This window comes from Tachypleus tridentatus, chromosome 3 (assembly GCF_004210375.1).
Source record: "Tachypleus tridentatus isolate NWPU-2018 chromosome 3, ASM421037v1, whole genome shotgun sequence".
NCBI lineage: Eukaryota > Metazoa > Arthropoda > Merostomata > Xiphosura > Limulidae > Tachypleus > Tachypleus tridentatus.
Window position 1 is genome coordinate 93222330 of NC_134827.1, and position 15485 is coordinate 93237814.

The 15485-nt window shown below is 37.5% G+C and overlaps 1 protein-coding gene across 3 annotated transcripts in view; it reads left to right on the plus strand.

Moving 5' to 3' along the window:
* Positions 1-4094: 4094 nt before the first annotated feature.
* Positions 4095-15485, plus strand: part of LOC143247487 (MIT domain-containing protein 1-like) — a 38847-nt gene continuing 27456 nt past the window's right edge. Inside the window, exon 1 of one of the 3 annotated variants that reach the window (XM_076495716.1) lies at positions 4095-4636. In XM_076495716.1, coding sequence (XP_076351831.1) covers positions 4480-4636 — 157 coding nt within the window. In that variant the 5' untranslated portion in view covers positions 4095-4479. The other 2 variants (XM_076495715.1, XM_076495717.1) reach the window with 2 other exon arrangements.

The following is a 15485-nucleotide window of genomic DNA, read 5'->3' on the forward strand; positions in this document are numbered from 1 at the left end:
GAGGCTCGGAAGTTATTGTCCCCACTCCATCTCGGACATATGCTGCTGCACTTCATTCCACTGCCACAGTGGGAGTGCAGAGATATCTCTCCATGCCTCCAGCAGAATCGTTTGCAAGATATCTGAAGAATCTTTTGTCTTCTATGGTTAAAAGAGTTGAAGAGTCTACGTCTACTTCCATCTTTGTCCCCGCCACTCCTTCCAGTGATCTTGGGCCCACCTCCTTTGGCTTTGGGCTCAGGTGTTTCCTCTGGGCCATCCTCTTCTGCAGCCCTGAGATGCAAGACGATTATTCGTTCATACCACCAGTCACTGGAACCTTTGTCCACAGACAGAAACCAGCCAACTCGACCCAGAGCAGGATCAATGGAAGTTGACAGTTGTCCATCCAAAAAAGAATAAAAGTGATCGAACATAGAAGGAGCCCGCCTCATTCTCCTTCACATAAATAAAAATGGCCACTTTGATACAGTAGAAATGTCGAGGTTTTAGTTTTAATATAGATTACATAAATCATTTATTTTATTCTTACCATCCAGTGTGTCTCTCCTTACAGGAAACGTTTCTAAAATATGCCAGTGCAGTCACCCTTTGACAGTTTTCTTTGTAGAGAAATGACAGGTTGAGTGATGGACGAGAGCATGGAGGGGTGGCCACCCGTGTTTCCTTGAGTCATACCATCACTATTTGTTCTCTCTTCCAGGCTCATAAAGAAACTTATGATCAGTCAGACCTTGGTGCTCTCATTGAGCATTTACCGTCTCTCTTTTTAATCCTGAAGGATTTTAATGGGCGTAATCCCCGATAGAGCGGTTATGATATTGATGGGAGATGTCGTTCCTTAGAGCATATGTTCTCGGATCAGAACCATTCTCTGTTCAATACTGGTTCTTTTTCTTATTTTCATGCATCTAGTCAGTCTTTTACTGTTATACATCTCTCTCTTATCCCCTTTACTCTTATCTTACTTTTCTTGGATGATCGACAGTAACCCTTAGGGAGTGATCATTTTCCTGTCACTCTGGGAGAGACTGGCCGTGGTCGATACCACCTGACCCTCGTGTCTCGATGGAAGTTGAACCAGGCAAACTGCCCTCTTTCACTGCTTTCTCAGAACTTGATCCTGCTGTCGTTTGTAAGCCATTGATAGACGACTGCGTGGCAGCAGTGACTGATTGGATTGTCCAGGCAGCTGCTCAGGGTATTTCTAGAATCTCGACACGTTTTCCACATTATCCTCGTCCGTGGTGAAATCCTGCCTGCCACATGGTACAGAAGGCTCAAAAATGGGCTTGAGATATCTTTCTTAGGTATCCCACAGTTTTAAACTGCATTGGTTTTCAGTGGGCTCGTGCACATGCTCGGCAGGTTAGACATCAAAGCCCAAAAGAATCTCGGATGAAATAAACATCTAGCATCTCTTCTACCACCAGTTCCAAAGTCACATGAGACAAGATTTGAAAGGTCAATGGATAGTATGCTTCTGCCCCTTTCTATCGAACAATATCGTTGACATCGCAGCTAAGTCTGTCTGCTCTGGTACTATCACGGACGTGCTTGTCTCATACATGAACTATGGTCATGTATTCAAGTCTCGGCTCCATGTAGGTTGCCAGTCGACTTAGAGTGAGATATGTGATAACAAGCTTTCCCAGATCAAACATTTTGTTGCTTTTTGGCCGTCTTGCTTCCTTTAGGATCGGAAGGGGGGAAGTTGGCAGTTAATCTACGCATTGGCCACAGTTTTTTTAACTAATCAATTTCTTTTATCTCGGACTGATGCACCAATGTCACAATAACCCAAATTTTACTGTTGTGCCGTCGTTACGACCGTGAGTGACGGCACTATTTTAGAGATATTTTTACCATGGGTTCACTTCTAATGTTGAACTGTGTCATTGGCGATGGAAACACTTCCCACCTCAGTTGTGTTTTTAAAATTTTAAAGACCATTGGCCTTTTAAACTGTATTTTAAGTTTTCAGTTCGAAAACTAGAATTTGTTTTAACATGAATCCTTTTGACGTATTTTAAAATTTTACTTTTGTTTTTACTTTTTTACTGGTTGTTTTGCGCCAGTAAACGTCAAACAACCAATTGTTTCCGTATGAAGTAGATTATAAATGTTCACTTTTCCTTAATGCCACTTATCTCGGTGAAAGTGAGTGTTTAGCTTCCCATTGCAGGAACTTTATGACCATTTGTTTTTCCCATTATCTGTCTTTTTGCTTTGGGTCTTGAGGCAATTTCTCAGTTTTTATTACCAGATCATGTTAAAAAAATGTGATCATAGGAACAATGGCAATCAAAATGGTGTAAAACTTTCCAAGAATTAATCCGTGTAATTTATACTTCCACTGGAACAGATATAATATATTCACTCTTGCTGTATCATTATCTTGGTGAATGATTAGTGGTTGATTTCTTACAATTCACAAAATTCATAAATTCATAAAATGTTAAGTAAACAAAAAGGAAGTTATTAGCCTATCAAGGATTTTTTTTCCAGATCCCAACTATAGTCACCCCTTACTATTCATCTAATCTTTTCTTAAACTCATTAATTTTTTTTACTTTCATTACTCTTGAAAACAACTCGTTCCAAAGCCAACCACTTGTTTAAAAAGTAACACTGTTTAAAATGCAAACGACTCTTACGCTGCTAAGATTTGAATTTAGGACACTTTGTTCTATTGTTTTCACTGCTAAACACATAAATGTTTAATGGATTTATATTATCAATACCCTTAATAATCTTAAACACCTAAACCAAATCTCCTTTGACCCTTCTCTTCTCCCAAGAAAACAAGTTTAGATATTTTAGTCTCTCTTCATAGAACAATCTCATCATTCCAATATCATCCTTATGGCTCTTCTCTAAATCTTCTCCAACAACTCAATGTCTTTCTTGAAAAAGATGAGCCTAAACTGTACCCAGTACTCTAAATGAAGCCTTACAAATGATCTATTCAGTGGAGCAATAACATCCCTTGATTCGTATTCAATATTTCTACAGCTGTTAAGTGATTTTTCATCAGAACTCCAATATTTTTTTTTCCAACCACAGTATCTAGTTTATTCCTATTTAAATTTTAACAATAATTTAAAATGTGAAAACCTACATGCATCACTTTACATTTTGAATAGTTATACTTCATCTGCCAGGTATTGGTCCAATGCATCACGTGATCTAAATCTCATTACAAAAATTAGTTATCTGCAAACTTCAAAATTTTGTTAGTCATTACAAAGTCAATATCATTGATATGAATCACAAACAGCCGCGGGCCCAGTGTAAAGCCCTGAAGCACACAACTTGTAAATAATGTCCTCATACAAATAGTAACGTCCGAAGTTAACTCATTGAAGTTTAACGGTTTGTAAATTTTCGAAATATTTAAACTTTCCTCTTAACAATTTTCTAGTTTTTCGATTAATGGCGCGTTTATTTATAAATTTTTCGCCAGGTTCTAGAAAGTTTATTTGGCAAAAAATGCTAGCAATCATTGGAATTTTACATGCATCGGGGGCTTGACATGGCCAGGAGGTTAGGGCGCTCGACTCTTAATCTAAGGGTTGCGGATTTGAATCCCCATCACACCAAACATGCTCGCCCTTTCAGCTGTGGAGGCGTTATAATGTACCGTCAATACCATTATTTATTGGTAAAAGAGTAACCCAAGAGTTGGCGGTTGGTGGTGATGAATACCTGCTTTCCCTCTAAACTAACTGCTAAATTAGGGAAGGCTAGTGCAGATAGTCCTCGTGTAGCTTTGCGCGAAATTCCAAACAAATGAAAACCTGAAAAAAAGAAAATAAAACAATAATCCGTTACAGAACAAACTTACCTGAATATAAATAAATATGTATGCATTAAAATAGTTCTGAAACGGTGAAAGTTATTGCTATTTCAGAATTACAAATATAATTAATAGGTGTAATTGTTTGTTATTATTTTAGAGAAAAGCCACGTTGGGCTATCTGCTATGTCCATGGCAGGGAATCGAACTTTGGATTTTAGGCTGTTAAATCTACATACTTACCGCTGTCCTGTCGCGATACATGTATAGTTGAAAATGTATTACTTGCCCCTAATTTATTTGTTTTTGTGTTATTAAGCACAAAGCTGCAGAAGAGACTATCTGTGCTGTACCAACAACGAGTATCAAAACCCAGTTTTTAGTGGTGTGACTTACATATGAGCTTTAGCAAGGAATGCCACTATTAGAATTATTAATACTATTGTGATAAAATATCGCACACATTACTATAGAAATCTTAAAATTCAAACACTAAGAAGCAGTGACTATATATTTATCTTTATATTAGAAAAATGAAATATAGATTCTGAATTTATGTCATTTTTCAGCTGAATTGAAATAATTCGTATTTAACTTTATAAGTAACGAGGAACCGAAACAAGAACCGAGTTGGGGTTAAAACTTATTTACAAAGTTGTGGATAGCAAGTTTAAAAATAAATGGCGAGGGTTGAGAAACGTAACAATGTTGATGGTGTCGAAAAGTCTGCTGTGTCAATACTAAGTAGAGCTGTAGAACATGATAAAGCAAAAAGATATACATCTGCCATTGTTTGTTACCAAGAAGGCATACAACTTCTTCTGGAAGCTTTGAAAGGTTTGCATGATGATTCGGGTACAGTACAGTAAAATCTGAAATAAAAAACGAATGGTAACTGTTAATCAGGGTTAGTGTTACCTTGTATGTTGTTTGGTGTGGTCATAAACATTATCTACAAAATTTGAAATTTCAACTATTACCGAGTTTTGCTAATAGTATTATTGATATTGATTTCAAACACTGGCAATGAATCATAGGTTAACAACAGTTTACCTGTAAAGATTAATTTGAAGTAATCATACTGATTTTATAATTTATAAACTAATTTTAAGCTATTTCGAGCCCATTTTTTCCATTCTTTTTAACCATTCTTCGAAGATAGATATTCGCTACTTTAAAATGTGTACTTCCAGTTTCAGCAACACGTTTTGTCAAAATACCCTTATGCATCCCTTAAAAATGGTATTAAAAGTTGTAATCCTGAACTGAAATTTTAAACCTTCACATAGCAAACGCCCTAGCAACGGAATTATGACATGACATTTCTCAACCTCATTGGTGGTAAATTTGCTCAATTGTTTTGACACAAACTAAATGGATAATAAAGTGGAAATTACTGCAGGGAATAAATTTAAACACACGTTGTAAAAAGTTACACTGTAACTATAAGAGGTCTAATTGGAGGGTTGATTTGTAGTTTTGAAAATAAATATATTCTTATCTTCTCTGATAGTCTGATATTTATGGTTTTAGGACCTGTCGTTCTTTCTTCTTGAGCTTTATTTTGATGTATAATTTAGTTGAGTAGTGTTATTAATGTTCAAGTTATTGTATTTTAAGATACTCTGAATATGAGTTCATTAATATGTACCTACTAATGATGTACTTTGCAAAAGTATTAGGAAACAAGTTGCTTTACGTTACTTTCAAGTTTTTCAAAGTTTGAGGTTCTTGGTTTTTCTTGAAGTCCAAACCTAGTGATGTATAACAGTATAACCATCTTAAGCTAGCAGCTAGCACTAGGCAGCATTGCCATTAGTAAATTGTTACTCTAGTGTAAGTGTTTGTAGTGTAAAGTATAATATATTAATTGAAGGTTTTTCACTTTGTAAATTTATAATGCAGGGATGTGTAATAACTAAATATTTGTGTCAAAACATCAAGAGCAAGAATGCTGGAAGTTGTTGTAAGACAGTTCTTGAAAGGCATGGAGTAGATGAATCAAAACAAGGAAAGATCAAAGGTCCCAGAGTTATCCGAAAGGTTGGTCTCATTAGAGATGTATATATTTACTGGTGGGACCTTTGACACCAAACAACACCAAAGCAATAATATCTATAATGTTCTGTGGTGCTTCTACTGGAGATATGCTTTTACATACTGGTCTGAAACTCTCTTTGCCTCTCATGTTAACACCAACAAGGTTAAAATATATCTCTTGGAGATATTTAAGCAGTCATTTTAGTGACAGTGTTTACATTTATCAGTCGAAAACAATATTTGCTTTGTATATTTTCTTAGCAACTCAACACATTTAATGCAGCCATCAGATGCTGCTTTACATGAACATCTAAAGGATTCATGGAAGAAAGTTCTTGACAGTTGGAAGTTAATCACTTGGTTCAAGTCATAGGCACTATCAAAATAATGCTTCCTTCCAGATCTTAAAGAGCTGTCCAAGTCTGTCTACCTACAACACAAGCAGAGCAATGAAAACTTAGTTCCAGTCTTTAGAGCATGTGGACTTTATCCACTTGATTCTGGTCAAGTTGTGAATAAACTCTCAGATGGGAGACAGGATCTGACCACAACATTCCCAGATACACTTAAAAGTTGGACAGTACTATATTGTGGAGTTTACTGTTATGAAAATTCTCAGGCATTATTTTTGCAAAATCATTTCCATGGATGCAGGAAGCACAGTGTGTGTATCATGGGATATATGAGGATATCAGAGAAAATACCATTTAAGTTTGTGTGGTCTGATGTACAGGATGAGGGGTGTGTGTGTCATTGTTGAACAAATTGTTAAAGGCCTCAGTGAACCAAAAGTGTTACAAGGGGAGGTTTGTTGTTTTCAGAGATAGAGTAAATAAACTACATGAAATTCCTTCAGTAACATTTTTTCTTGAACTAAGCATCATTGTTTCGAACTTAATTTGTAGTTGTAGCCTATAAAAGGTTGCATTAAGTTTGTAGTTCATTATGCCAATGTACAACATCACACCTTTATTTATATTTAAAAGAAGTTTTTCTTTGACTCCAGTATATAATTGGAACCATGTAAATGTGTTTTGTGTTCTAAGAAGTTATTTGAGCTTCAAAGTAACCTTTGTTGCAGTATTTCTTTGAACAAAATTTGTAGTATCATAGTTGTTTAAAGTATTCCCTCAGATAGGGTAACTTTGAACACTCAGAAAATAGAAGAAAATAACTTCTTGTAGACAGTTAAAATGTTTCGTTAAATAATTACATTGAAAAATCTGAATAGTGTTCATGTTAAAATGAAGTTGGTATTCCTAGCATTCTCAAGCTACAAATTCAATGAATCCCAATTGATAGTGTTATTTAATATTATCGTTTGTTGTGATTTGGGTTGAATAAAAAAATATTAACTAGATTTACTATGATTGATGAATAAAAACAGTCGGGTTAATGTCTTAAATAAGAGCTTCGTAATATAACTTTTGTAGTACGACATTAGATTTAGGTTATGTAATTGTACTTTCAGGCTTAGCTGTAATTCATCTTATTGGTAAACATAAAACAGGTTAAATACATTGTTTTAGTAACAAATACAGGGTAAAGACTAGTTAATTGTTCATGTTTTAAGGATTATATTATTTACAACTTGGGTTTAGATCCATTAGTTTAAATTCAGTTTATAGGCAGGTTAATGATGTTAAATACATTTAAAGAGAAGTGTAAACTGTGGGAAATGGTAGCAGGATTTATAGCTGAACTTATTGTTTGCTTATGTATCCCTTATATGTAAAAACTTGACTTTCAGGAAGTTAGGAAGAGTACTGTTAGGGCTAATAGTAATGGATTTAATTGTAATGAGCCTATTTTATTTGAGCAGCAGATTTCAGCCCTTGACTTGTGCACATGAAGAATTATTGGTGGAAAGGAAAACAAAAAGACTAGAGAAGGATGTGGATGAAAAGCAGGTCATAGGTGATTCCTTAACAAGGCATGTGGAGAGGATAGTCTGGTAAATGGGGAGAAAAGAATTAGATTATGTTAACTTGGGGCACAGGTGGAGGATGTAACTGATAGGGCAGATGTAATAAAAACAGTTGGAAGAGGTGCAATTTTATGTTATGTATACAGGTGCTAATGAAGTAGGGAAAGGTTGGTCAGAGGGGCTAATTAACAAGGTTCATAAAGGCATTTAAATAAAATGGCCATAATATTGTCAGGGATAGTGCCCATTGTGGGGATGAAGTTATAAGTAGTTCATTATAGTTAAGCAATAGGTTTAAATAAATATGTAAGGATGAGCAGATTGGCAGTTGAACTTGTGGGGTTAATTCAATGGAAGAAAAGAGCTTTTGTGGAATGGATGGTTTACATTTAAATAAGATAAGGGCTGGCTTGTTTGCTAGGGCCATTAACTCAATTGTAAGGAAAGTTTCAAACTAGGACTAGGTAGTAGTAAGGTCCAGAATAAACTAAATGCAAAAAGGATAAGAGGTAGAGATAAGTTTAGTATAAAAAATGAGTATAGAAGTAGTTTTGAAGTAGTGACAGAAATGTCTCTGAAAAACAGGGTTAAAGAGTATTTAATAGGGATAGAGTACTCTTGACAGGGGAGAGAAGTGACTTTATGTATAAAATGTAAATTACATTCTGTTCAAGTTGAGGATATTGAAGATAATAGAAAGGAGATTGAATCCATTTGGATTTATATTAGCAGATATAAAAGGAAAAGGCTTTCAGTGGGAATTTGTAACAGACCACAAGATGATGATATCCTAGAGGACCTAAACAGTGAGATTGAGCTTTCAGTTGTTAATGAACTCATAATTATGGGTGATTTTAATTTCAGACATGTATATATTGGGAAATGCTAAAGTCAAACCATGAGTGAGAAAGGTTTTTTGGAAACTGCCGAAGATAGCTTTTTTTACTAATTAATTAGTCAAGGAACCTACTGGAAACAATGCTATTTTAGGTTTATTGTTAAGTTCAAATTGAGAAATTATAGAGAGGGTTGAAATTGGGGAATATCTGGGTGAAAGTGATCTCACCATATTAGGTTCAATGTTTTGCTGCATATGTTCAGGGTGGCCTGTAAGTCCTTACCCATCCATATATCTTATGTATCCAGTGTATCTGTGTGCTGTCCCTCATTCTCGCTGCACAATATTATGCGACGCCACGTTCTGTGAGACATGTTCCTCAACATAGCAGGGGTTATTGTTCCAAATGCCATGGTAACAGCTGCCTTCAACTCATCATTAGTATTATGATGATGTTTATGATAACATATGGATGGGTAGGGACTTACAGGCCACCCTGTAGATAAAGAATAATGACATATTGCCTACAAATTTAAAAAATAAAGCAAATTTTGAAGGGATGCAACAAGAATTATCTTTTGTAAATAAGGCATTTGAGTTATTTGGAGACTGATTAGATGTGGAAAAGTTTTAAAGGAATATTCAAGATAAACAATTTCCTTATAGAAAGAAAAGTAGAAAAAAACAGGTTTGCTCACAAAGAGTTGAAGAGATAAAATTAAAGTACAGCATTGAAAGTTTTTAATAACTTTAAATTTACTGTTATGATGGGAGACTTAAAAGATTACAGAAGATAAAGGAAACTGATGAAACAGACATTAGTAAGGATGTTTGAAAAAAGGTTGACTGAAAATGCAAATGTTGAGTGTAAGGATTTCTTGAAATACATTGAGGGTAAGTAAAATGTTAGGATGGGATATAACTCTTGAAGGATGATGAAAGAAAGCTTATATCTGATGGTTATGTGATGGATGGGTTATGAAATTTTGCTTTTCTTCAGTTTTTACTAATGGTAAAAGGTAGTAGAAACAAGGTAGTAAAAGATTAGTGGATTAATTCTGAGCTTGTTAAAAAACTGGGAAGTTTAATGAATGATAAAGCCAGTTGATATTTCTCCAGGGGTTTTGAAGAAGGTTAGGGATTCAGTTGGATATTTGAGCCACTTGCTACAATTTGTTTTTTCATTATTATAAGTTCTTGAACAGTGGGAAGATACCAGAGGATTTTGAAATTGGCTAATGCCACTTCTCGTTTCAAGGGAAGTGATAAAAACTACTACAGTAATTATTGGCCCATTAAACTTATATCTAGTCTGAGAAAAGTTTTGAAAAGTTTGATAATATATACTTTTCAAATCCACTTCACAAAGCTTAGAATTTTATTGGATAATAAAAACATGGTTTCAGTAATGGAAAATATTGCTTTACAAATCTGTTTTGTTCTTTGAAAAGGTTATTGCTTGTGTAGATGAGAGTTAGGTTGTAGATTTGGTGTATCTGGATTTTCATGAAGCATTTGAGAAGATGTAATATAAAATACTTGTAAAAGAAATTATTTAAATAAATATTTTTGTTTGATTTAGAGCAGGGGTTCCCAACCTTTTAGCACTCGCGACATGAAAATGTAATTGATGAAATAAAATTAATGTTATCCCAAGCTACTTCTAACAAGGCTACGCGACTCCCCTGCCAAGGCTTTGCGACCCCCTGGTTGGGAACCCCTAATTTAGAGGATGTGACAGCTGAGATGGATCAGTGGGTCTCATATTGTCTCCAAATGTTATGTATGTTATTTGTGTTGTAATGAGAATAACCAGCGATCTTTCATTCAGTTTGACTAGAACTTTTGTCATTAGTAAAATAGTCAGTCTGAGATTTCATCTTGAGTAAAACAGTTAATGTGAAATTTTGTCTTTACTCACATTCTAATTCAATATTTTATTTGAATAGTCTGAAGTAGGAGTAAGCAAAAACAACTGCCTAAGTGTTTAAGATGTTCAAAGAAGTACACACTGCACTTGTTTCATTATATAATAAAGACTGTGCATTTTGTGTTTCACTATGTATTCATTCTCTTTATTTCATTTAATATTAGTTTAATATTCACTACATTTTATCATTACTCTTCAACCCTTGGCCTGGTGTATCTAGGTGGTTAAGGCACTTGGCTCATAATCTGAGGGTTGTGGGTTTGAATTCTGCTCATCCTTTTAGCAGTGAGGGCATTATAACATTACAGTAAATCTCACTATTTGTTGGTAAAAGAGTAGCCCAAGTGTTGGCAGTGGATGGTGATAAGTGGCTGTCTTACCTTTAGTCTTACGCTGCTAAATTAGGGATGGCTAGCCCAGGTAGCCCTCGTATAGTTTTGTGCAAAATTCAAAAACAAACAATACTCTTCAATCCTTTCTACACAGGTACTTTTTTTTACCAAGTTATTTTCAAAATTTAATTAATTTATTGTGAATGAATATGAATAAACTTGGAATAAAAACGGTTAATAAATTATATTTTAATATTTTGTGTCTTAAGTTCTTAATTCCAATATGATACTCTCCCTATATTCATAAGATTAACTCTTCTTGTTTTGTGCTGCCCTCTGTTTGCAAACGTTTTTTAATGCATGCCACAAACCTTAATCATTCCTCTGTTGGAATCCAAAGTTTTAACATGTCTCTCTTGCAAATCATCATTTGTCTTTTTTCCACCAATAGGAGAGCACTCTATCATGTGACTCCTACTACATGCCATCTATTATCTTTTGGCAAAGCTTGAGTGAGGACATCTTTCTTTAGACCATGGTTTAACTTTATTTATCTTAGTTGAACTTCACTTAATTTCAATTTTCTTTGTGAGTGTTTGGTTTACCTGTGTTTGCCACACATTTTTTGCTGGTTTAGTATCTAACATACTTAGAAGTCACTGTTATTGCTTCTGTTGCATATTGCTTGATCACTTTGTCTTTTACTACTTTTTTTAGTCACAGGCATGGGCAATTCTATTGGGAATTTCATGGCTCTTATTCACTGGGAGATGGAGTTGTCTATGGTGCACACGTTATTTCCTTTTTGTGCCCTTCTTCTTCTCGAGCTGATGAGATTTTGATCACTCTCCCCAGAGTTTCTGAGCCTTCTCTCATCTTCCTGAGGATTCTGTTAGCCCTTGTTGACTTTATTTGGAGTTTATATCAAAGGTATATGCTGTTTTTATTTCTTGCCATAAAACCCCTCGGTGTGGATTCTTGTACGTGGTGAAGGGACCTCCCAGGGAAGGTTCTGTTCTTCTGGATACCTTCTCTGGGATCTAAACATCCACCCACCTGTTTGCCGTGCGTGGCGACCCGTGAAGGGGAGGAGAGGATCCTGGTGGTTGAGGGTCCAACCCTAACACACCACTTTGGCCTTGAATTCCTGTAGACGGGCAGCCTTTGGGTGGCCCCCCTTGGGTCATTCGGCTGGTCCACTTGGGCTAGAGTCAACCAAGTACCAGTATTGGAAGTTCTCAGCGGGTGTTGTGGACATTGTGCCTGATGCTGGTGTTTGGGTATAGTGCTCATGAAACCCTAGCGTTGCTGCATTGTCTTTGCGTGACATTGTAGTGAGTCCCCTTGTAGGGCTTCATGGTGGGTGGGGTCAGTGGGCACTGAAATTTTCCTTTTTTCCTGTGGATCCTCCTTCAAAAAATTTAAATAAAATAGTGAAAAAACAGTCAATAGGTAAACGACCACGTCTTGAAGACTCTGAGCAGAAATCTTCAACATCTGTAACACACGTACCTCATTTTCTTATATTACATTCTCTTTCAGAAAAACCTTTAGGGCAATTATCCCCCTTTTTTATTCAGAAGGGACGAGAGGGTCTTGCTGGCTCTCCAAAGTCAGTAAAGAAGCTTCGATCAGGAGACATATTAGTTGAAACAACCACAACCCACCACAGTGAACTCCTTGAATTCAACAGCAATCGGGGATATACCTATTGAGGTTACTCCTCATGCTACCTTGAATTCATCACGAGGAGTTACTGTTGAGAGGGATTTGAAGAACATTCCCGAGTCAGAGATTCTCGCTGGTCTCTCCACTCAAGGAATTTCTGCAGTGAGGCGCATCTCCACTCACAAAGATGGAGTTACACTGCCAACAAATACCCTTATTTTGACATTTACATCATCACATGCACCTGCCACCATCAAGGCAGGTTATCTAATTTGCAGGGTACGGCCATACATTCCAAACCCTCTTCGATGTTTCCAGTGTCAGAAATTCGGCCACTCAAAGACATCATGTCGTGGTTCCCTGACATGTGCTTGTTGTGGTGGCAAGGATCACGATGCCTATGAATGTGACCCAATCGACTCAGGGCAGGATCCATGGAGGTTGTGCCCACCCTGTCTTTGTCACTCAACACACCCTTGGAGGCCATAGCCATACGTGTTTCCTTGGGTCATACCATCACTGTTTGTTCTCTCCACCTGTCCCCTGCTAAGACATATGATCAATCAGACCTTGATGCTCTCATTGAACAGTTGCCGTCTCCATTTCTAATCCTGGGAACTTTAATGGACATCATCCCCTCTGGGGAGGTGCTGTTATTGATAGGAGGGGTCGCTCTGTAGAGCGTATGCCTCTGATCACAATTTTTCTCTTTTCAATACTGGTTGTTCCACTTATTTTCATGCACCTAGTCAGTCCTTTACCGCTATTGATCTCTCAGTTTGCTCCCCTTCATTATTCTCCCATTTTTCATGGAGGGTTGACAGTAATCCACCAGGCAGTGATCATTTTCCTATACTTTTGAGAGAGACTGGCTTTGGTTGATGCCACCCTACCAGCATGCTCCGGTGGAAGTTGGATCAGGCAGACTGGTCCACTTTCACTGCTCTCGCAGAACTTGATCCTGCCATCATGAATCAGACATCAATAGATGACTGTGTGGCAGCGGTAACTGGCTGTATTATACAAGCAGCTGCTCAGTGTATTCCTAAAACCTCGTCCGTGGTAGAATCCTGCTTGCCACTTAGCATGGAAGGCTCAAAAACGGGTCTGGGATACTTTTCGTAGATATCTCACACTTTCAAACCACGTCGCATTCCAACGGGCCCGTGCACATGCTAGGTGGGTAAGACGTCAAAGAGAGAAGGAATCTTAGATAAGTTCACAACTAGCATATCTTCTACCACCAGCTCGAAGGTCATGTGGGACAGGATTGGAAAGGTCAGTGGGCACTACAATTCTGCCCCCTCTCGATCTTACTCTGTGATGGTCATGATGTGGCTGATGTCCGTGCATCGCTGATACTCTAGGTAAAAGCTTTTGCCGGGTATCTAGCACTTCTGCTTGTTCCTCCACCTTCTTGGCCATCAAGACTCGGGCAGCTCGTTCACCTCTTTCCTTTCGAACTGACTGTCTCTTTGACTATAATTGTCCCTTTACACTGGTGGAACTGAAAATGGCCCTTCATCGGTCTGGCAGTACATCTGTTGGACCTGATGATGTACACTATGACATGCTGCACCATCTATCTCCTGCTTCTCTTGATGTCCTTCTAATTGACTTTAACCAGATCTGGCAAGAGAATGTTTTTCCTGATGCCTGGTTCTAGGCTATTATTTTACCTTTCTCTAAGCCAGGGAAAGATCCCAAGATTCCTTCAAACTACCATCCAATTGCTTTGACGAGCTGTCTCTGTAAGACCTTAGAAAGGATGGTTAATGCTCATCTTGTTTGGTTCCTTGAATCAAACAACCTCCTCTCGCCCACCCAGTGTGGGTTCCGTCGACAGCACTCCACCACGGTCCACCTAATTCGTCTTGAAACATCAATCAGAGAAGCCTTTCTCAAATGCCAACATCTTGTATCAATATTCTTTGACATTGAGAAGGCTTATGACACAATATGGAGGTATGGCGTTTTGTGAGACCTCCATACATATGGGTTACATGGCCATTTACCCATATTTATTAAAAATTTTTTAATGGACAGGAGATTCCAAGTTTGTGTGGGTTTGACACTTTCTTGTTCTTTTGTACAGGAACTTGGAGTCCCACAGGGCTGTATTTTGAGTGTCACACTTTTCAGTATAAAGATAAATGCCATCACTGAACAACTCCCTCTCACTATTGCGAATGGGCTGTATGTCGATGACTTTCACATCTCATGTTAGTCGTTGAACATGAGATATATTGAGCGGCAACTACAAACTGCCCTCAATCGTGTACTGAAGTGGACTAAGGCGAATGGCTTTAATTTCTCTCTCTCTCTAAACCTGTTTGCATGCACTTTTGCCGCCAACGGGGTATTCACCCTGATTCTGAACTTTACATCGGTGACGTTCCGCTGCCAGTGGTCCCTGAGACCAAGTTCTTGGGGCTAATTTTTGACCGTAAGCTGACCTTTATACCACACTTAAAGCAGCTTCAGGTCAAATGCACAAAAGCACTGAACATCCTCCGTGTTCTCTCTACTACCAGTTGGGGAGCAGATCGATGTTCTATGTTAAAGGTATATCGTGCTCTTATTCGACTAAAACGCGACTGTGGATCAATGGTCTATGGCTCTGTCAGACCCTTGGCCTTAAAGATGCTGGACCCCATTCATCACCAAGGACTTTGACTCTGCACTGGGGCTTTCCGCACCTCTCTAGTTCAAAGTTTGTACGTTGAATCTCATGAACCTTCTCTGCACCTTAACCATTTGCAACTATCTTTACTATATTCTTCGAAACTTCGTTCCTTACCAAAGCATCCCATGTGGGGAAGTGTTTTCCTTCCTCAGTGGGCCGTAATTTTTCAGAACAGACGATCTTCCATTGCTCCATTTGGCCTTCGCATCCAGGCGCAATTGGATGAATTGGGTCTGTTCTTGGATGACATTGCAGATTCCACAGG